General features: G+C 34.7%; 1 protein-coding gene across 3 annotated transcripts in view; it reads left to right on the top strand.

The window, feature by feature from the left end:
* KLHDC10 (kelch domain containing 10) overlaps positions 1-22,907 on the top strand; it is a 48,732-nt gene that overhangs the window by 21,016 nt on the left and 4,809 nt on the right. For 2 of the 3 annotated variants that reach the window (XM_006202285.4, XM_031674250.2), the window contains exons 2-5: positions 3,556-3,642; positions 18,111-18,332; positions 19,713-19,867; positions 21,021-21,169. In XM_006202285.4, the coding sequence (XP_006202347.1) occupies positions 3,556-3,642; positions 18,111-18,332; positions 19,713-19,867; positions 21,021-21,169 (613 nt within the window). The remainder of the gene's footprint in view (positions 1-3,555; positions 3,643-18,110; positions 18,333-19,712; positions 19,868-21,020; positions 21,170-22,907) is intronic. The other variant, XM_072964496.1, reaches the window with a different exon arrangement.

Genomic DNA, 22,907 nt, shown 5'->3' with positions numbered 1-22,907 from the left:
CCACGTGGGGAGTGACACCTTTCTTGTTTGATGCCACTGTTCCCATCTGGGAGAAAATACATACCTCTGTTCTATAATGCTTTATCCAAGGAGGTAAATGGTGGGAGAGGTTAACCTGCTTTGTAACTTCTGTGCTGCCCCCTAACAGTCATGCTGTAAATTTTATAAATTATTTCATTTCTTTCTGCTATCCTCCACCTCTGGGTTTAGTTTACTCTGAGGGCTGCTCTGACCACTTCCAATAGCCTTCTACTCTGGGTGCGTAGGTAGGGCTGTAGTTTCCTCTTTTCCGCTGATCCTATCAGCTTTTCATCTTTCAGTGATTCACTAAGAACGTTTCTTGTTTTCTTTTGACTATAGATTTAAAAAAAATGGTTTTATGTTACTTGCAGGGTTTGAGGGGAAGGGGAGCTTGCTTGCAGTGTGCTTAGCCTACCATCTTGATTGCCAGCATCATATTGCCAGTGTTATACCATCTTCATCAACTGTATGGTATTTATAGTGAAATACACAAAAAGGAGGAAAAAAAAGTAATAAAAATAAAATATTGATGAAATGAAGAAATTGTGGTTTTTGTTTTGAAGAGAAGAAGCAATCATAAATGAAGATTGGCGTTCAAATATATAAAAATTAAAGCTTCAATGAACAAAACTTCAGGAATATATTTACATGAAATTGGAAAGGCATGTATTTGCTGTGTTGCTGGTTTCCTTTTTTTCCCTGCTCTTTGGCTGAAGGAAGAAAACATGGGTTCTTAAGTTAGTGCCTACTCTGTGTAAATAACTTCCATAGAGTCAACATTAGCCTAAGCTGTGACAGACTTATGTTGGTTGCTGAGAGAGAAACAGGCCAAAGACGTTTGGCAGAGCTCTGAGAAAACATCAGAAAGGATTTTTGATTACAACTTTGGTTCAGTAATTTTCGGTATTACTCCCTCACTGGTATTCTAAATTTGTTTTATATTTTCTCATTATAAAATAGGTCGTAGAATTTTTGGATAATATAAAAGGGATGATAATCCTCAACCCCAGTCATAACCACTGTTAACACTCTTGGTGTGTTTCTTTACAGTGTTTTCTTATTATAGCTTTAAAAAAAGTTAAAGTAATATGGTATTGTTTTTCTTCCAGTCCAAAAGTAATGCCTACTTATTGAGAAAGCTTGGAAAATAAAGACCAGCACTAAGGAGAAAAAAACAAAGTCACTCATAATAACTGCCCAAAGATAACCACAAATAAAATTGAATGTTTATCCTTACCATATTTTTCATGAATACATAAAAACATTTTTTCTTTGTTAATGTAATATACTCTGCTACTATTTTGTACTTTGCACTTTTCATTTGCAATATATTGTGAATGTTTTCTCATGTTAGTAAATAGTCTTGTATATACTCTTCAGTGCTACAAAAATATGAATATATTTAAATATGTTTATTTAGCTTACTTACTTAACCATCTCCCTATCATTGGACATTGAAAGCATTTCTAATTTTTTTCACCATTATAAATAATATCATAGTATCTTTGTTCCATACATCTTTCCATGCATCTATGATTGTTTCTTTAGGAATAAATTCCTAGAAGTGGAATAGCTGGGTCAAAGGGTATGTACATTTTAATGCTTTTGATGCATAAAAATGTCAAATTTTAAGCTAATCATTTGTTATATTATGTCTTGTATTGCAATGTAATTGTTTTATGTGTCTGTCTTGTCTCCTTAATTAGAATATAAGCTTCTTGAGGGTAAGGGATACATCTTATGTATCTTTTAATATTGTGATTTACAATGTTGAACTTATGACTCACCGACAAATAATTGTATTGATTTAAAGCTGTGGTTCTTCAATCTTTGGATGTCATAAACCTGTAAATTTAAAAATATGTTTATTTTGGGGATATACATAGGCTTGCAAATTCTCTATTTTTCGAGAAAGAATATTACAGAACAAAATCAACTACCATTTCCTATTAACTTAATCTCAAAAGACTATTTAATAACAAAAAGTTTCTAATTTCTGAAAAAAGGACAGGCCTTTAAGTGAAACATTTTAGTTTTTTAAAAAATTCACTGCTTTGTTCATATTTTTCTCATTTTGTATTGGACTGGTGAATTTTCACCCATTTGGGAACTACTGATTTAAAAGATATAAAGGATTAACAGATAAACCCTTTTGCAAAATAAATAATTCTTCCCCTTGCCCACAAGTATGTCTTCTCTACAATATAAACTATACATGTGCAGGTAATGCCATTTCATTACACAGAATGTGTGTATCTCTAGGTACAGGTACTACAGTGGGCAAAAGAGACCTTGCTGATGAACATCTGAATATATTTCCATTTGCCAAAACCGAAAACTATATGCTTTCTAAGGAATTTGAGACAGGTTAAGTGTGGTATAGCAGAAAGAAGGCAGGTATTAAGAGTCGGTCTGCCTAGGCTTGAATTCTGGCTCTGGCATTAAGTCACTTAATTTTCCTTTAGCTTCCTTACTTGTAAAATTAAGATGATAATATCTTCCTTGAAGTGTTTTTATAGCCCCTGTTATAGTCATTACTTCACTGTAATGTAATTATTTGTTTAGGCATCTGCCTTCCACAAGACCGTGAGCTCTTGAGGATAGGAGTCATATCCTCCTTAGGCTGCCCTGGAGCCTAGCCCAGGGCCCGAGGCAGAGCAGGTGCTTAATGAAATGACTGTTGAACCCATACAGGATTGTTATGAGGATCAAATGAGGTAATATGTGTAGAAGCTCTTTGTAAGCTTTAAACTCTATACCAGTGTTAATTGTTTTCATTGCCTGTAAGAGCTATCTTTGGGAGCTATCAAAACTTTGGGAAGAGACAAGAATTATCCCATTTAACAGTTCTATAATGCTTTGCATTTTTCTTCTATTTTATAAGAAAACAAGTTTTAATTGGGGTTAAAGTGCAGCTAATTTGCTTCCTGGGAAGGTAGAGGAATTTCCTTTTTTTCTCCCCGGACAATGGAACTGTCAAGATATTAAATGTTTGTTTTATTTGGTTGCTACCATAAAATTTTAATTATAGCAAATCAGCTTATTTCATAAAGAATGGTGCCCATTGCTTTATCCTCTTAACCATATAACTGATAAAAGGATACCAAATCTGAAGGAGAACAGGAATCTACATTATGCCAAAATAATTTTAATGAGAGCTCCCTTTTTAATACTCATTGACTTTTAAAAATATAGTTTCTAATCTGTTTATAAAGCTCCTGGTGAATTTTTGCCACAAGATGGCATTGGTGATTACTGAATGCATGTTCTGTTGAACCAGAATTCAAAAAAATGGTGCGCATAATTGTTTGTAAACTTTTGGGGATGAGTTGAAAACCTTCATCATTGCTTTTATATATTAATTTAATTTTGTTTTGACGTACAAAACAGGGATAAGTGCTACTGTACATCACTTCTTTCTGTATTCAAGTATTGTTTTGTTTCCTGTTTTTCTGTCTTTATTACTACAGTAACTATGTATTATTTGCCATGTGTTGTATGTGTCTGACTTATTGCTGATAATTGTGGTAACAGGTAAGAAGAAAATACGATGGGACCCAGTTAGGAGGCGCTTCATTCAGTCCTGTCCCATCATAAGGATCCCTAACAGGTTTTTGAGAGGTGGGTGATAACTAGCAAGAGACTGTGCTTCGTATGGGTTAAAGGGAATTTTGAATGAATTTTCTAAACTCAGAATTCTGGTTTTTAAAAATTGTCTAAACAGCTAAAATTGGACAAAGGAAAGTCTAGAACTTAATTTTAAGTCTATGTTTCCTATTGACCACTGTTGGAATTGTAACCAAAAGGTTTAGGGAGTTAGAATCACTTAATGTGCATTAGATGGTAGAAATAAATCATCTCACTGATAACAGTATTATTCCACTGTAACCATATTAATAGGAACTTTGAATGAATAACTTATAAAATATGGGGGTGGGAAAGAATTGTCTAAATATGACTTTCAGGAAGAAATAAAAATTAATTTATGTGACTGTATAAAATTTAAAACCTCATGTCAAAAATCATGAATAAAAAGATAAAAGGAAATATTTGTAATAAATGGTTAATATCACAAATATATAAAGAGCTCTTACAAATCAATAGTTTGAAAGCAAATACCCACTAGAAAAATAGGGAAAAGAACATGAATAGTCAATTCATAAAAAGAAAGGTCAGTAAATATGAACCAATATTTATTTTTACTATTGTTATAAACATGATAATTAAAATAATAAGCCATCATTTCCACCTATTAGGTGGGCGAAGACTAAAAATAAGAATACCCAAGGGTATGGGGAAATGAAACTCATATATTGAAGGGAGTGTAAATTTAACACAGCCTTTCTGGATTTAATTTCACAATATATGTATCAAAAGCCTTAAAAATGTTCACATCCTTTGACCTAGTAATTCTTACTTTTAGAAATGTTGCATTCTTTCTATTTTTTCCAGTAAAACATACTCCCTACTGAAAAAAGAAAATCCCAGAAGAGGGTTGAAAACTCTGGTTCCCACTATTTTTCTAGGTATAACAAATTGTCAGACAAGCATGCTTAACATTACAATTTAGACCTTGTTGTTTGTAAACCAGTGTATCTAATTTTGATTGAAGAGATTACTTTTTTAAAAAGACTAGAAAAAAATCCTATAGCAGCTAAAGATGTTTCTGTATTTAGTGCCTATCTTTAGCAGCCAAGCTCCAGAGCATGGAAAAAAAAAAAAAACCTAGTCTAAATGGGTCAAGATAAGATACTTTGGGTGCTGTGCTACCTTTTAGCATAAATAATTTTACTGATAGAAGCTAAGAGAAATTTTAGTTTTATGTGACCAAAAAACCATTGTGCACATGTGGCCAAGCAGGTATATCTAATTCTATAACATTTTTTTCTTTTTTCTATTTAAAAATTAGAATGCTAATTTATTGATTTACAATTAGATAACTTGGGCTGACTAAATTTAAATATAAGTAAGAAATTGTTTAATTAGGATATAGAATTCAATATGATATAAATTTTGTACAAATATAAACAAAAAACAAAGGAAATAGTGAAATAATAAATGTAGATGGTAGGATTTTAATTTTCTTTTGTACATTCTCTGTTGTTCAATATTTTAATCATGGAAAAAAGAGATTAGCACAGGTAAGTTTCATAACTTTGGTTATTTTGTAAGCCCTAAATTGCCTCAAACAATGGCTGAGGAAGATGGTCTCTAACAGTGCTGAGAAGAGTGAGGCGGGAGTAAACTCAGCATTAGCGCAACATCAAGATCACCAGTGACCACCTCTAAATCAGTGGCCTTGTCTCTTAGTTCTCATCTTCTTTGATCTGTTTGTAGTGTTTGATCTGTTGACCACCTGCACCTTCTTAAATTTTTCTCTTCTTTTGGGTTACTTTACTGTACAATCTGAGATGTTTCCTTCCTACCTCTTTGATTGTTCATTCTGTTTTCTTCACCAGCTTCTTCCTTCCTACTCACTAAAGATGGGTATTGCTCCAGCGTTCTGTCCTCTCCATTATCCTCCTTTGGTTATCTCATCAGATTTCAGACTTAACTAACCTCGTTCGTTCGTTCGTTCATTCTTTCATTCTTTCAGCATTTCTTGATTTCCTATGTAACAGACACTGTACTAGCTCAGTGATCTAGGTAATAGAGAATCAGGTAAAGAAACGATTACAGAATAGTTTGAGTGTAATTCTTTGTGTGATAAGTGTCCTGATGAGGTAATATGGTATGGGAGGGCACAGAAGAGGTACCTAACCACCTGTGGGGAAGACAGAGAAAGAGAAGTAGCTGTCAGGATGATTTTTCAGAAAAGATGTACTTAAAGTCTGAGTCGGTGTTAGCAGGGGAAGGTTGGAACATCTCAAACCATGGGAACCAAGCAGCTTGTGTAAAGGCAGTTAGGCAGAGCAGAGCATGGCCTTTCAGGAACTGTAGGAGGTTCAGCAGAGTGGGAAAGAGTATGGAGAGAAGAAGCTGAAGAAGCCCAGCTCAAGTGGGGCACCACCTGAGGGGAGTCTTCAAGATCAGCTTATTTCTTAATTAGCGAGGAGATTTAATTGAAAGACCAGTTATGAGATTATTACAATTATCAACGTGGGAAATGATAGAGGCTGCAACTAAGGTAGTTATAGTAGAAATAGAGAGTAGGGAGTTGATTTGAAATATAAGGAAGTGAAATTAGGTAAGACTTGAAGAGGAGGAGGGGAAAGTGAAGAAAGCTTCCAGCTTTCTGTGTGGACCATTTTCTCTTTACCAGGTGTTATATAGATGGATGGAAGGGCAGATTGAGGGAAAAGATGGTAAATTCAGCTTAATCTCCCCAAAGCAATAATAGCATATCCTGAAACACTCAAAGAGTTATTTCCAGGGAAGCCTCCTCGGAAGTCCTGTCTCTTTGTTCTGATGGCACCCTCTGTGTTCCTGCCTCTGTCATTAACACTTATCACACTGAATTACAGTCATCTTTTACTTATTTGTGCCTGCCATAGACTGTAAGCTCTGTAAGGGCAGGGGCAGTGGGACAGTGCCTTTCATTTCTTTGTCTCGAGTTTGTAGCACAGTGCATGTAGTAGATATATCATGTGTATTTGAATTGAATTGAATCATTTGTAAGTCTGCTGTCAGGGAATAGGATGGGACTAGAATTTTAGTACATTCTCAACTTCTTTCTGGTGGTGGTGACAGTAAACTGATGAGTTGCTGAGAAGATGAAAATGCTGTTGTTTAGTGTTTCCTTAGATTAAAAAAAAGCTTACCTATACTTTTGAAATTACCGCTTTCAAGCCTCTCGTTTTAGGAATCCTACACATTATCTCTGTTAATTCTGATCGAACAGTTTCATAGAGCTCATTTTCTATCACTAGATCCTGCATCTTCTCTAAAAGGTATTTCTACCCATTAAAAGTGTGGTGTGAAAACAGTATTGGTGTAGTGAAGTGTTTCCATTACAAAATGATAGGCCAATTATGTCCATTTACCCTCCCATACTTCTCAGATATTATTGAAAATGACAGAACAGATATACAGAAAAGAATGGATCATAATTGTATTGAAAAACAAAAGGGAGGCTTTCAAGCTGGATTACTTACGTCTGAATCCAGGCTCTGCCATTCACCAATTGTGTGACTTTGGGCAAGTTGCTTTTATTTTATTTTATTTTTTTTGCCTCAATTTCCTCATCTGTAAAATTAGGGTGATGATAATAGTACCAAACTCCTAGGGTTATTGTGAGTATCAAGTGAGGTAATTTGTGCAGAGTACTTAGAAGAGTTTTTACGTTTAGCCGACGTTGAATTAATGTTAGCTGCTGTCATTCTTGCTATTGTTATAATACCAGAAAATTTAAGGAATTTCAGAGTAGTAGAAAGCAGTTAGGAGTTATAATGATTGAGGAACAAGAACAGAATAAAATGCAACCCCAGATACGTACTCCTGCTGCATGCTACAAGTCAGAGAATTTCTTTTTTTCCAGAGAATTTCTTAATAGAGCTCCTTTTCTGAAACTAATCATAGAATCAGCAAGTATAGGAGGAAGCAGCAGGGTAGGGGAAGATGGAACATCAGATAATTAAGGGACTGCCTTCAAAGCTGTTATTTCCCCTACTCCTTCTCTCCCTCCTTTTATATAAAGAACTCTGGCAATGGGATTTGTTCCAGGATAAAGCTATGAGAACAGCACTTCAAGCAACGTTGGGGGTTTGTTTGGGGGGGAGTTGTGCAGGCAGTGCTCTCGTGGGTTGGGATTGGAGAGAATGTGAGCACAAAGCAGGGTTTTAGGTAATGGACCCTCCATGATAGATTGGATGAGGAGGGAGGAATGAGGGGAGGAGAAGACAGGGAGCTCCACCAAAGACTGATGTGCATTTAAGGACCATATCATCAAAATGCAGCCCTCCTCACTTTTGGCAAAATTGCTTTTTCTAAAGAGAAAGCTGTCAGTGTACCACTTACCTACAGAGACCTACAAGCAGAGAGATCTCCCATTTGGAGGTTTGGTGACAGAGTAATACAACTTGTGGAGGAAATCCATATCTCTCACAAGACTAGTCAGTGTAGCCCTTCATTCATTAATATGAACAGGTGATCAAGGCCTACCAGAAATTTGAGGGAAATTAAACTTGAAAGAAGATGACCAAGCTGAACAAATGAAACAACTGACCATGGTGGAAACAGAGATACTGAGGAAGCAGAATGGAGGGTCAGGAAGTTCTCATCACAGCAGGTTTCCTCAGAGTCAAGAGTGAATTGGGTCCACAAATAAAAAGCCAACTGCCATGGAGAAAAAAGGAATGATCAAAGAATTAGTTCCATATTGAAATTTGATTGCTGAAATAAAAGTGCAGTTGGAGAGTTAAATAATACACAGGCTTAAGACCAATTTCTATGAAAAGGAAGTAGGGGAAGTTTATAGACTATAAAGCAAGAGGACAAAAAGAGAAAATACATGAGGAAAATTATACTTTGAGGATAGATCTAAGTGATCCAGTATTTATTTTACAGTGTTACACAAGGAATGTCAATGGAAGGGAGAAAATAAAGAATATTTCCCTACACTGAAGAAAGAAAGACTCTTGAGTTTTCAAGTGTAAAGGGCCTATCAAGGAACAAGCTAGAAAAATATAAAAACAAAAAGCATCTATCTGTGTATTACTGAACTACTTACAATTTCAGAGATAGAAAGCAGGCTGTATAGAAAGACTCAAGACTTAAGAATCAGACTGGTATTGGATTTCTCACCTGTAGCATGGTTTGCTGGAAGATAAGTGCCTTCAGTGTTCTGAAGGAAAATTATTTTGAACACAGAACTGCACCCAATCTCACTAATTTTTAAATGTCTAAGTGGGGGTCAGAATAAATAAGAACTCTGAAAAATTGATGAACACACCCTTTTTGAGATTACTTGAAAATGAAAAATCCAAGAAAGAGGAAGGTTTGGACACAAGAAGCAGTAGTGTGCAAAGAAACCTGTAAAACTTACAGCTGTGTCTAAATACAGGGACTGTGAGGCCTGGTAATACTGTTAAGAAAATATTTCCAAATATATAGAAGAATAATATAAGTATAGTATATATGTATGTGTGTATTTGTATGTATGTTTGTATATGACATTCTGCAAGTAACATTTCAGATGATTTGAATAAATTTGGGGTAGGGAGAAAGTCAAACTGCTAAAGATCTTATAATTTTTTGTTTTAGAATTTATAGGTATGATATATGCTTTTTAAAATTCAAATAATATGGAAATACACAGGGTGAAAAATGAATGTCCCTATCTCAAGCATATATAATGAAAATCAGTAAGAAAAAGACATCTCAGTAGAAGAATGTATAAAAGGCTAGAGCAGGCACTTCCCAAAAGGAACACTCCATTTGGCCAGTAAATGTGAAAAGATGCTCAAACTAATTAGTAATGAGAGAAATGCATATTAAAACCACAGTGACTTTCCACAGCTAGCTAGTAAACTGAGGTTTGAATAAGAAAAACAAAAACAAAAACAAAAACAAACCCACAATGAGATAGGTCTACAAACCCACAGGAATTGCTAAATTAAAAAGACTGATGATACTAATACTAAATATTTGTAAACAGTTTGGCCTTACCAAGTAAAAGTAAAGATTTCCATACATTATAATGCAAATTCTGTTTCTACATTTATAGCCAACAAATATGGGCCCCTGTGCACCTGAAAATGTGTACAAAAATTTTATAGCAGTATAAGGGGGGAGGGTATAGCTCAGTGGTAGAACACGTGCTTAGCGTACACAAGGTCCTGGGTTCAATCCCCAGTTCTTCTAGAAATAAATAAGTAAACCTAATTACCTACCCCCCCCCAATTTTTTTTAAGTTTTCTTTAATTTATAGCAGTAAAGAACCACTCATTTGAAACAACCCAAATATCCATTCTCTACAACATTGACTGGATAAATTGTGGTATTGTTCATACAAAGAAATATTATTTGGCAATGGAAATGAACAGACTATCTCTAACTCCAACAAGATGGAGGAATCTCAGAAACATAATTGTGAATGAAAGATCTCAGAAAGAAAATATACTGTTTCATTTTATACAAATACACTTTGAAACTAGGCCAAAATAAATAATTTTGTTTAGGGTTGCATACTTAGATATAATAAAGCTATTAAAAGAAAGCAAGTTTTATGATTGCCATAAAAATCTGGAAATAGGTTTTCTCTAGAAATGAAGAAGGTGGGATGGAGAGGGTTGTGATTAAAAGGAGCTGGTACGATTGGGTATCTGGGTGCTGGCAGTATTCTATTTCTTGACCTGAATAATGACTGCAGTTACTTTTTGATAATTTGTTAAACTATACATTTATAGTTAAGTATGTTCCTATACATGTGCTATATTTCACAGTAAAAGAGGTTAAATAAAAATAAAAGCAAAGTCCCATTTCACATCTTCACTCCTCACCATATTCCCCTTTCCAGAAGTAGCCTCCATAAGTAGCTAAGTTTCTTTCCATACATGATTTACTCTCAATAGTGTTAAAGAAATTAAAATGTATGGGTTTAAAAAAATATATTGGGAATAAAAGGATGTAGCTCTTCCTAGGAAAAAAGGAAAGGAAAAGAAGAGAAAGCTTAATTATTTCAGTAAAATTAGAAAAGTAAGAAAATGAAACAATGAGAAAGAATGATAAATTAAAATATACATTATATGGCAGGGGTAAACCTAAATAAATCAAGATCAAAGTGGGTTTATCTGTGGAATGTAGTTTAGTACTTTAATAGGTTAAGAGAAAAAGTGATTTCTGCTATCAAAAAAAGCATTTAATAAAATTTGATACTGAGTGCATTCATTATATTAAAAGGCATCAAGCTGTACTTCTATGATATATGCACTTTTCTGTATATTTTAATAAAAATTTTTTTACTAATAAACTATAAGAAGCCAAAGCAAATATCATATATAATAGTGAAACATTACCAGTATCCTCATTAAAGTAAAAAATGAGAGAAAGATACAGATTATCATCTCCACTAGTCAACCTTGTTCTGGAAGTTTCAGCCAATTTAATAAAAGATGGAAAAAAAAAAGGTACAGATGTTGGAAAGAAAGCTGAAAGTTGTCATTAATAACAGGATGATATGATTGTCTACTATAAAGTTCAAGATAATGAACTAATGATAACTAATACTAGAGTCCAGAAAACTGTCTGGTTAAAATTTTAATTTGCAAAGATAAATTACTTTCCTAAGTATTAACAATAACCATTTAGAAAATAAAAGATACCTATTCACAATATATAGAGAATTATAAAGTGCTTAGGAATGAAAAACAAGAAGACAATGAACCTGTCCTGATGGATATCAAAAAGATGAGGATAAATAGCTAGAGATTATGTTCCTTCATGGGTTATCCCAAATAAAATCCTCAAGAGACTTCCTTAAATTTTAATTTTTATTTTGACATAATTTTAGACTTACAGAGAAGTTACAAGAATGGAGAAAAAAATTCCTATATTCTTCACCCAGATTTCCTAGGTGTTAACATTTAACCACATTTACTTTATCCTGTCCTGTCTTTTCTCTCCTCTCTCACTCTCCCCTCTCTCTCTATAATACATAGGCACATACGTATTGTTTTTCTGTTTGAACCATTTGAGAGTAAGCTGCTGGCACAATGCTCCTTTACCTCTAAATACTTTAGTGTTTGTTCCTGGAAAACAAAGATACTCTCTTATATAACTGCAGAACAAGTACCAAAATCAGGAAACTAACGCTATCAACACTGTACATAATGGATAAAATTAACAGTTTCAAATTTACAGACCTCATTTCAGACTTTGTCAGTTATTCCAATAATATCCTTTATAGTGAAAGAAAATCCCAGATCATGTGTTACATTCAGTTTTCTTGTATCTTTAGCCTGATACTGATATTTTTGAACAGGAGGGACTAGTATATTGCAGAATGTCCTTTAGTTTGGGTTTGTCTCATATTTTTTTCATGATCCCATTCAGCTTATATGTTTTTGGCAGGAATACCACTGAAGAAATACTGTGTTCATCTCATTGCACATGATGTTGATTGGTCCCATTACTGGTGATGATAACTTTGATCACCTGGATAAGATGGGTCTGCCCAAGGGACATTTTATAGATTTTAACAAACTGATTCTAAAATCTATTGCAAAAGTAAGTGGAGAAAAATAACTAAGAAGTTTTTTAAAAAGAGTAACACAAAGGGGAATTTATCCAATAGATGTTGAAAAATAACTTCAAAGCTGTCATAATTAAAACAATGTGGTAATGGTATAGGAATCAATAAATAGGCAGTCAGACTGAACAGAGCCCAGAAGCCCAGGCCAGTACGTAACTGGGTAGAGTGTGACAGCTATCTCAACTATGCTTTGCTCAGCACTTGAAACTAACTTATGGTAATACCAGTCTGTCAAAGCAAGTTGCTTTTACTGCTGCCAACTTGGACTAAGATTACTCTGTCCTAAGAAGCCAAATCTTTACATATGAATGTGATACAGGGTATGGAGTCCCTGCGGTAGGAGGTGTTTACATAACCAAGACTATTGTGTGCTGGTGTGAATGGAGCAGCTTTGGCTCTGGAAGTAGTAAAAAGGTCTGCCTGCTGGTCAGGGCTGGGAGCCAGCTAGCCCAGTTTTGTCTGGCCTTCCTGTCTCTGCTTCCAGGTGTACAACAGAAAAGCTGTCTTCTCAGGCAGAGGTAATGGTGGGCTTTATATTTGGAAAGAAGTGACCAGTTAAACTGAATTTATCCTGTAGCCTATTTGTCATTTATAAGTAGTTAATACTTCTAGCAATAAAGGTTTTAGTTTTTTTTACTATGGCCTCACTACAAATGTTTGATAGCACATCTAGAGGTGACTACATCTTGTAATAGGCTTATTAAGCAGAAATGTCACGTGCTACTTTACTTGCAAGCTTTTCCATTTAAGATTGTGTGATGTTGCTTGTTATATTGATTGTGTGCATTCCTAAGGAGCAATAGATTTTGTGTCCAAGGTGATTAGACCTGGATATTGGGATTTTCCTAATTCTACTCTAGAATGTGTCGATTTAGTATATGATAAAGGTGGCATTTCAGTTCAGTGTAGAAGGGATGGCTTTCCATAAGTGGTTTAGGGACAGCAGCCTACCCATTTTGGGGGAAATATTAGAGCTCTACCTCATACAATACACAAAAATACATTCTGAATGTATCCAGGTTCTGAAAATAAAAATCAAAACTATAAAATTACTAGAAATAAATAATAAGTTTATAAAGACGCAGACATAAATGAGATATAAAGCAGATGAGGATTTTGTTGTTGCAAAGGAGCCTTAAAAGAAAAAAATTGAGAGGTTCAATTTGAGAAAAACTCCATATGTTTAAAGTTACCACAAACAAAATGAAAAGACAAGTAGCAAGCTGAAAGAAAGAAATATACTAATAAATAATTTCTATGAATCTGTGATAAGACAATCTGATAGAAAAGTGAGCAAGGAATATGATCAGGCAATTCCCCAAAGAAGAAATATAAATGCGCTAAGAAACATGTGAACTAGAAAAATCAGGGAAATGCAAATTAACCTGACACCCAGCAGACTGGCACAAATTAAAAAGGTTGAAGAGGGCAGGAAGAAGTAGTCGCTTCCATACGCAATCGCTGGAGGTATAAATTATTCCAGTCTTTTTGGAGAGCAATGTGGCTCTATTACTCTATTACAGTATTGCATCTGTGACAATTTTAAGTGTATATTCCTTTGACCCCAGAAATACTTTATACATTTGCATATGAATCTGTATAAAAGAAGCTTTGTTATAAAATTATTCATAACAGTGAAAACGTTGGCGCAACCTAATCATTTGTCGCCTTGACAGTTAGCTTTTTTCTTCCTTTGGGCTAGAAACTAAAGTCCATGTCTCTGGTTACCATAAGCTATGGCTTATTCCCTTGGGTAAAGAGCAAGTGTTTGTGACATGATGAGCACAGTGAAGCAAAGATGGGTTCAGGTACCACAGGTACATACTCCCTCAGCTGGATGTTCCCTTCTGGGTGCTGAGTTCACCTCTAAACAACAAGGTCCTGCTGTATAGCACAGGGAACTATATTCAGTACCTTATAATAGCCTATAATGAAAAAGAAAATGGAAAGGAATATATATGTATATATATTACATATTTATACACACAAATGAATCACTATGCTGTACATCAGAAATTAACATTGTATTTTTAAAACTTTTTTTATTGAGTTACAGTCATTTTACAATGTGTCAAATTCCATTGTAGAGCACAATTTTTCAGTTACACATGAACATACATACACTCATTGTCACATTTTTTTTCGCTGTGAGCTACCACAAGATCTTGTAACAACAGAGTAAATTGACTATACTTCAATTTTTTTCAAAAGTTCATCTTTGCATACAGGTTCAGTTTAAATTTTTGACTTCTACATTTTCTAATTGGAATTCTTCAATCAGGTATCCTAATTCTATGGGTGATTTTATTAGTAGCAAGTAATTTTTAGGAAAGTGGGGTTTGCACTTGGAGAATTTGGGGGAGAATTCCCAGGGGACTACTTTAAGAATCTAAAACCTAATTTCATTTTGGTCAGGGTTGAAAAGCCTATACTGTATCCCGCTTAATGAAAATTAATGCTTAGTCTCTGTGGCATTAGCCCTGACACATTCCCATGATTTATTCAAAATAAAATTTGACTTTCTAATATGTTAGTCACTCTTGGGCTATAAATATGTACAAAGAAGAGACTGACTTCTAGTTACTGACTGAAGAGAAAGAAAGAAAGAAGAGTTACCTCTTTACTCCCAGCTATAAGACTCCTTGACAGGATGCTTAATATTTATCAAATATTGGTTAGATGCTCTTTACCCAGCCATTTAATTTGCATAGATAATGAAGTTATTCACAGAAGTTGGCAACTGAGCTAGACCAGTGCAGTGTGATAGAAGTATTATGTGAGTCACAAAATTTTAAATTTTCTTGTAGCCATAAGTAAAAGACAGATGACATTAATTTAAATATTTTAATTTAACCCAGGAGGTAAAAAGTATCATTTCAACATATATTCAGATATAAAAATTAGTAATTTTACATTCATTTTTGGATACCAAGTCTTTGAAATCCAGGGAGTATTTTACAGTTTGGAACAGTCTCATTTCAGATGCTCAGCAGTCACATGTGGCTGGTGGCTACTGTGTTGGACAGTGCAGGACTAGACTATAAACTCCAGAGGACAGAAACAGTAATAGTCATATCATTGCATCCCCATCACCTGGCATAGTACCTGGTACATAGCAGGTGTCCAGGAATATTTTTGGCTTAATGAATGAGTGGATATATAAATATAAGTATAAAATATAAAATCATCTTTTCATTGACTCCTCAACTTCTAACCCATGTGAGTTATATTTGCCTCAAAAATAGTTGGCATTAAACTTGTAATGGAATGTCTTCTCTGCTGTACAGCCATTTAGAGAAGAATCCTAAATTATACTATATGTCTTTTCATATTAGCCCAAAATCAGTTTTAAAAAGTATCTGTTGGCTCCAGGTAATATAGTAAATGACATTATAGAGATTCTTAGAGATTCTTATCTGTTGACCATAGCAACTCTGTTGTGTTTCTTTAAATTTGTCTTGCTACTTCTTAGAAGCAGGTGTGTTTTAAGCAGACCATTGCAGGGGGGTGGGAAGGGACTGGAATTTCAAAATGTAGAATAGATGAACAAGATTGTACTGTGTAGCACAGGGAAGTATATACAGGATCTTGTGGTGGCTCACAGTGAAAGAGAATGGGACAATGAATGTATGTATGTTCGTATATAACTGAAAATTGTGCTCTGCACTGGAATTTGACACAACATTGTAAAATGACTATAACTCAATAAAAAAGTTTATATATATATATATATATATATATATATATATAAAAACCAACAACAAAAAAAGAAGACCATTGCTTAATCCAACCCCTGTCCCCAAAATCATATATCTGTTGAGCACAGTATCAGATCCACTGAGTGCTGGACACTGTTTTTGATCACCCTGTCACTGTTTGCTTTGACCTGAAGTTAAAATTAGTGAAACTTCTAGTATCTGATATAGCTCTCCAACTGTTTTAGGTGTTGTGGGTGATACAGGATAATTGCTATTCATGACCTTTGCCCTTGCAAAACTTATAGTTATTTGGAGAAAAAAAATAAACATTAATGAAATGAGTAGAGAAAAATTAAATTTGTAAGTTTGTTCAGTGTTTTCTGTGTGCCTTTTGGTGACAGAAAGGTTAATACAAATACATTCCTCTTCCCTCAGCTTACAGCCTTACAGCCTCCTGGGAAGATACATACATTAACTAATAAACATTTTAACATAATAGCAAGTATAATAAATCTGTGAGGTACAGGAGTAACAGGTACAAATGAGGAAGCTGAGACTCAGTGAGGGTCAGTGACTTGCTCAAGGTAACAGGAAGAACCTGGATTCAAATCTAGGTACTGGTAGAAGTTAATTGCTTTTTCTTCCACACCACATTTTCTGTGTTTCAAGATTTTTAGAAAGAGAAATTGAGTTCTTTACTAGGTAAATCATAGCTCATGAGTAAATTTTCTAACTGGTTATAGTTTGCCTAATATCGTATTTATTCATGTATTTGCATAGTTACAGTGTAATAATCATATTAATTGTACATGTATATCCTAATGCTTTAGTAGTATGGTATTGAACAGCAAGGGCCCTAGGGTTTTATTGAGGAGGAAGAGCTGTATTGGCTAGATTCGGAGGCATTCCCACAACCAGGCAGTGAAGGCTAGGTAGAGCAGGCCCGGTCTGAGGGGAGGACTTGGCTTTCCTAACAGAAAGATAGACTTAAAATAGGCAGGAGTGTGAGAGATCAGGAAGCACTCTGTAAGTTGCTGTTTGAGGACTTTGAGCTTGAGCAGTAAGGAGCCATCAAAGGCTCTCAGGACTGACAGGTTGGACTTGAGTGATTCATGGTTTGTTTTTTAGCTTTTCTAGATGTCTGCAATTTCTTTTCAGTTCTTGTTTAAAAGCATACCCTAGGAAGTGGGATTTTGATTTTTAAAAAATTGTAAGGCCTGAGTTAGACTGGTAATAAATGTTTAATAATAGATGTTTATTAGGAGTCCAACATTGCCGTAAATCCTAATGTTATATTAGTATCTATTCCTAATATATGAAAGTAGACAAGTCTTTAGGGTAACAGACAGCTTATTCTACCTAATGTATATTTAAGCATCTTTGGTTCTGTAGCTGTGTAAGAGTTTGCATAGACTGGTATAAAAATTGTAAGGATAACAGAGATAATATAAAGTTAGGGGTTTTTTACTCTAAATCTTGAAATAATTTTTAGTGAACTAGTTGACATAATTTAAACTTCAAGAAAGCTTTCAAATACAAATTGTAGAAAAAGCTTTTCTTAGTGAAGTTCTTGATACGATGAAAGATGCTCTTTGAGATGAATATAGGGATACTTTTGTTAACTGCCATAATGCGTGGAGTGGTAGTTAAATTCTAAACTTTGCCATAATTCTTTGAAAGCCAGTTTTCTTTTTAAGTGTATAATTATATATTGTGGGAAAATCATAGGTTTTATGTGTGTGTATTTTTATTTATACATAACTCATTCACATTTGTGATTATATTTCTGTAGTTCTCTAATATTTTCAGTTTAATTTAGTTGGCCTATGTTTTTTTTATCCTCAAAGAAAATAGAAAACTTGTCCTTTTAGCTTTTGGATTATTAAACCCCTCCTCCTTCTTTTCTTGAAAATTCCAAGTTATCAGCCATTTTCTTGAGTTTATAATGCTGTTTTTGCTGTAAAATCTTTTTACAGTTATCAAAATCTGAAACTAGTCATATGAAATAGAAATGGAGACTAGCTCCTTAAAATCTTAAGTAGTATGTGTGAATGTATAAAATAACCTAAGTAATTAAAAAGTACATCAAGGTTATAAATTTTCCCTGCTTGCTTTTTAAAGATAAAATATTTGTTACCAAATTTTGTTTGTGCTTTTAATCTGCTGGGCCATCTGTGGAAAACTGCCCTCTTCTCTCCTAGGCCACAGACCTCCACCAGCACGAAGCGGACATCGTTGTGTGGCAGATAATACCAATCTGTATGTGTTTGGAGGTTATAACCCAGATTATGATGAATCAGGAGGGCCAGATAATGAAGACTATCCTCTCTTCAGGGAGCTTTGGAGGTATCATTTTGCTACAGGAGTGTGGCACCAGATGGGCACAGATGGCTACATGCCTCGGGAACTGGCATCTATGTCACGTGAGTTCTGAAGCAGTGCTGAACTTTTGACTTTATGAAACGTCTGAGAGTTCTTGTTCAATGTCACATGTTCCTTCTTAATAATTTTTAATAATACTGTAATATGATTAAACCTTGTTAATAGATAGACTCTTTACTATGATAACAATATAGCGTGGTGATTCACAATCAATTGTGAGTTGGATAGTCCTGAGTTTGAATTTAGCTGTATACTCTCTGCTTGGTAGATGATTTTTTTGTTTCTAGTTCCTTACCTATAGAATGAGATTAATAATATCTCAGGGAGTTCAATGTAAAATATCATATTCTAGGCAGAATGTAGTAGAAGATCAACAAATGAGGTTTATAATGATGATAATAGCTGTTGAGCAAAGTATTTCACACATGGTATCTATTTAATCCTACAACATCCCTATGATGCAGGTACTGGAATTATTGCCATCATACAGATGAGGAAACTGAAGCTTTAGATAGAGAGACCCTAAGCCTATGAGTACGAGCTCTGGGGCCAGACTGCCTGGGTTTGAAGCCCAGCTTGGCAAGGTTCTTTTTAGGAGACCTTCAACAAGTTACTTAAACTGCTCACCATTTCTGTTTCATTGTCTATGTCAATGGGGAAAATAATAATTGTTCCTACCTCATAGGATTGTTAGGAAGATTAATTGAGAGAGATTAAATAATTTTTCTGAGGTCACACGATAATTTAAACCCAGCTCTCACCAGCTCCAGAGCTCATGCTATTAACTCTTACCCTGTATCAATCGAAGAATTGGTTAAAAAAAAAAAAGCCATTGAAATAATACAGTAGCAGTATCTTCAAGAGTATCTGCCATCAGAAAGAGACAAAAAGTATATACAAGTGTGTGTGACGACAGGAACAGAAAGTTACCAGCAGGATATTAGTGTTCTTTTTATCTGACAGAAGATTAAGATGACAGAAACCATAATTTGAAATGTAGCGATCATTCCCCTCGCAAAAACAGAATGATCCTTTTATCCCTTCATCCTGAATCCCGCTGGGTCTATGCTAAGGCAAAGATGATACTTTATTTTCCTCTGCTTTGCTGCATACTTGAACTGTGTCGAGCAGCAGTGGTGGGTTGTAGTTAATGTCATTCAGTATTGTTACATACAGTGTTTCATGAATTCCAGAGATATGCATTGAATACATGTCATATACTAAACAGTGAGCTATATGATATAATGTGAATTAGACCTTTTTCTGCAGAACTTTATAGTAATTACATGTCAGTGGTTTGAGCTATCTTCTGAAAGCATTAAAGCAGATAACTTTTTAGTTTCTCAGATATTCTGGGTTAATGTGGGAACACATTGCAGGTAGCCAGTATGTAAAGGGAATTTGTGCTTCTCCTTCCCCAGTTGTGCTACACGGAAACAACCTGTTAGTGTTTGGAGGGACGGGTATCCCATTTGGTGAGAGCAACGGCAATGATGTCCATGTCTGTAACGTGAAGTATAAGAGATGGGCTTTACTCAGCTGTCGGGGGAAGAAACCGAGTCGTATATATGGACAGGTACCAATCTATGGCCAGTCATGGTGGATGTATTTGTTTGGATTTTTCTAGTTCCTGGACAATGTCAGAATATTTATATTGCTACCAATTTTTTAATGGGGATAAGTTCATTATGATTACTATTTGATTGTTCATTTCTGATATGAAATTGTAGTTTGTAAATCTGGTTGCTTGCCTTCTCCTTTCCTTTTTGCCCTTACTCTGTTTCTAATCTAACTTAGGATCAGTGATCTAAACCTGTATGGAAGTTTCTTTAAATGTCAGGACCCTACCCACCCCTAGTGAGACATTGGGCAACATATGGTCAAGGTCCTGTCATCTTTAGAGTGATAGGATGCTTTGAAGAGTTTTCTACCCTAAGTAGTAGAGCAGATGATCTCTGTACTTGGTTAAGAAACTTTTATACAGATCTGAGCTAAAACACAAATTATATAGAAATTAGTTTCCAGTTAGATTTCAGTGCTTCAAGCCTTAGGTTTGAAAAGTTATATTTTAAAAGATAGGAAGCAACTCACCATGCATCAGAGACCCTTTGAGAGTAATGGGCTAAGCTTAAAACAGCCAAGCATTGGCTTCTTTCTCAACTAGCTGGCATTGGTACTGACAGCTTCTGAGCTATTTGTAGAGGCACAGACTGGATAACTGCATCCCACCACAGGAGGCATTTAAACACTAATAAATGACCATAACCATAGCCAAATTTGCATTGAGAAGAGTCTGGTGGAAAATATCAAGTTTTGGGGACTGCCAACTCTAGGCTTCTTACTTAAAGGATTTGGGTATCTTATTTTCATATCTGCTTCGTCCTCTTAAGAGCATTTTCTTCAGACTGCTTAGAAAGAAAAGCAGCCTTCAGTGGAAATGCTCATGTCCATGGTCTATAAATTCTTTGGTTGCCTAGGACCCCTAAGGATCATCTGATGTCCTTTGCCTGTCTATGTAGAACTTACTTTTCATTGAGCAAAATTTACCTTTCTAAAAATAATCTCTGTAAATAATCTCTAAAATCTTTAGTCCTTTAAGGGTCTGATTTTTATAAGGTTAAAAAGTACAAGAAATTTTCATAAAACCTGATTTGGGAGTATCTAATAAGTTTATATTCTTTAATCAAGTGTTAACAAGGCAGTCTTGTTCATCTTTCTTCATTATCTAGGCCATGGCTATCATCAATGGCTCCCTTTATGTCTTTGGAGGGACAACTGGCTATATTTATAGCACAGACCTGCACAAATTAGACCTCAATACTAGAGAATGGACACAACTGAAACCAAACAACTTGTCCTGTGATCTACCAGAAGAGAGGTGAGATTATAGGATGAAAGCATATTTATTCTTTCTTGCTAAGATTTGACTTTTTTTCAGAATATTGGCAATAAGGTTTGAAGAAAACCCTTTGGCTTGGTTAAAATAGTGAACTGGCTGTTCCATCCCAGTTCAGCTTTAAAGAAAGGTCTTCTGGTGAGGGAATGATATTTCCCTCTGAACTGTAGGCTTTTTTCATGTTATTTCCTCTTATACTTCAGTTTTCCTGCATCAGGAAGGTAGAAACCAATGGTAATAACTGTAACTAAATTTCGTATTACAGGCAAAGCACTCACTTTCTAGTTACTTTTTGATTTCCCTTCTTAACTTGCATATTAGGATTCTTTGGCTCATTTGTTTGCAAGTGTATTCCTAGTACAGGGCACAGTGTCATGCCCGTAGGTAGCAGTCAGTGAATGTTGACTGGACGGATAAATGGATGGATGGAAGGGAGGAGGGAGGAAAGATCATTTTTTTTAAGTGCTCTGTGGTACACTCAAACATCACATGATTCTCTTAAGTTGCCTTCTAGTGGAAATGCTAGATCTTTCACTTTTCTTTCCTAATAGCAACTGCCTCTTCTTAGAATTAAACTCACTGGTAAACTTAAATTTTTTGCCCTCTAGTTTAAAAGCAAAGACAGTAAACAGTTTTTTAATCACTCTGTTTAGACTAACATCTCTTTGTTGCCCTTTAAATAAATGACATACAGGTGCTAAGGAAAACTCATCTCCAATGTAGTATGTTAGTGGGCTGATTATTGCAGAACTACCATGAGAGGACTTGGAGATGGCCTATTACAGGGAATAATTTTGATGTAATTTATTATCAACACCAGGGCCTCAGGGAAAGGAGGAAAGAATAAGTTTTCAAAGCGTTTTCACATGGTTGCTTTCTTTGAATCATTTTATGGACATATTATAAACTGTTTCAGCTTTTAGCTAGACTGCTTAGATAAAGGTTCTGGTAGGTATTTCACATTATATTCACAGTTTTGTGTGGCATAATTTTTCTGATATCTTTTTATCTGTTAAATAAGCGTCTTAATTTGAAAGCCCATAGTCTAGGGTTTCTAATTAAATGTAGGCAGATCACTTTTTCAAACTCTGTAATAATTTCCCTCCTTATACAAAGTTATCACAAAAAGATTATAGAAAATGTAGAAAGGGGGAGGGCTTCCAAAAAAGGGGGGGGAGGGTAAAACTCAGTGGTAGAACGCGTGCTTAATTAGCACTCACGAGGTTCTGGGTTCAATCCCCAGTACCTCTATTTAAAATAAATAAATTAAATAAATAAATAAATAAACAAATAAACCTAATTACTTTCCCCCCAAAATAAATAAATCAATAAATAAAATTGTACAAAAAATTAAAATGTTCTAAAATTTTTGTTTTAGAAAATATAAATAAGCAAAATGAAGAAAATGAAAAGCAAAATTTAAACTCAGAGATAACCAGGGTTAACATTTTGCATGTATCCTTATAGTCATTTTCTGTACATTTTTGTATATCTATAAATTTTTAATATGATTATAGCCTATCTGCTCTTCTATAACTATTTTTTTCAGCTAATGACATGAAAAGAAGTTCTCAGTATATTAACCATCCTTTGTGCCTACATTCTTATTGGTTGCATACTAATCGATTTTATGTATATTCTATAATTTATTTAACTGATTCACTATTATTAAACACTTGGGTTATTTATTAGAAATAATGATGCAGTAAAAAGCCTTGCA

This window comes from Vicugna pacos, chromosome 7 (genome assembly GCF_048564905.1).
Source record: "Vicugna pacos chromosome 7, VicPac4, whole genome shotgun sequence".
Taxonomy (NCBI): Eukaryota; Metazoa; Chordata; class Mammalia; order Artiodactyla; family Camelidae; genus Vicugna; species Vicugna pacos.
The sequence above is the reverse complement of the archived record's forward strand: the minus strand, read 5'-3'. Positions and strand labels throughout refer to the sequence as shown.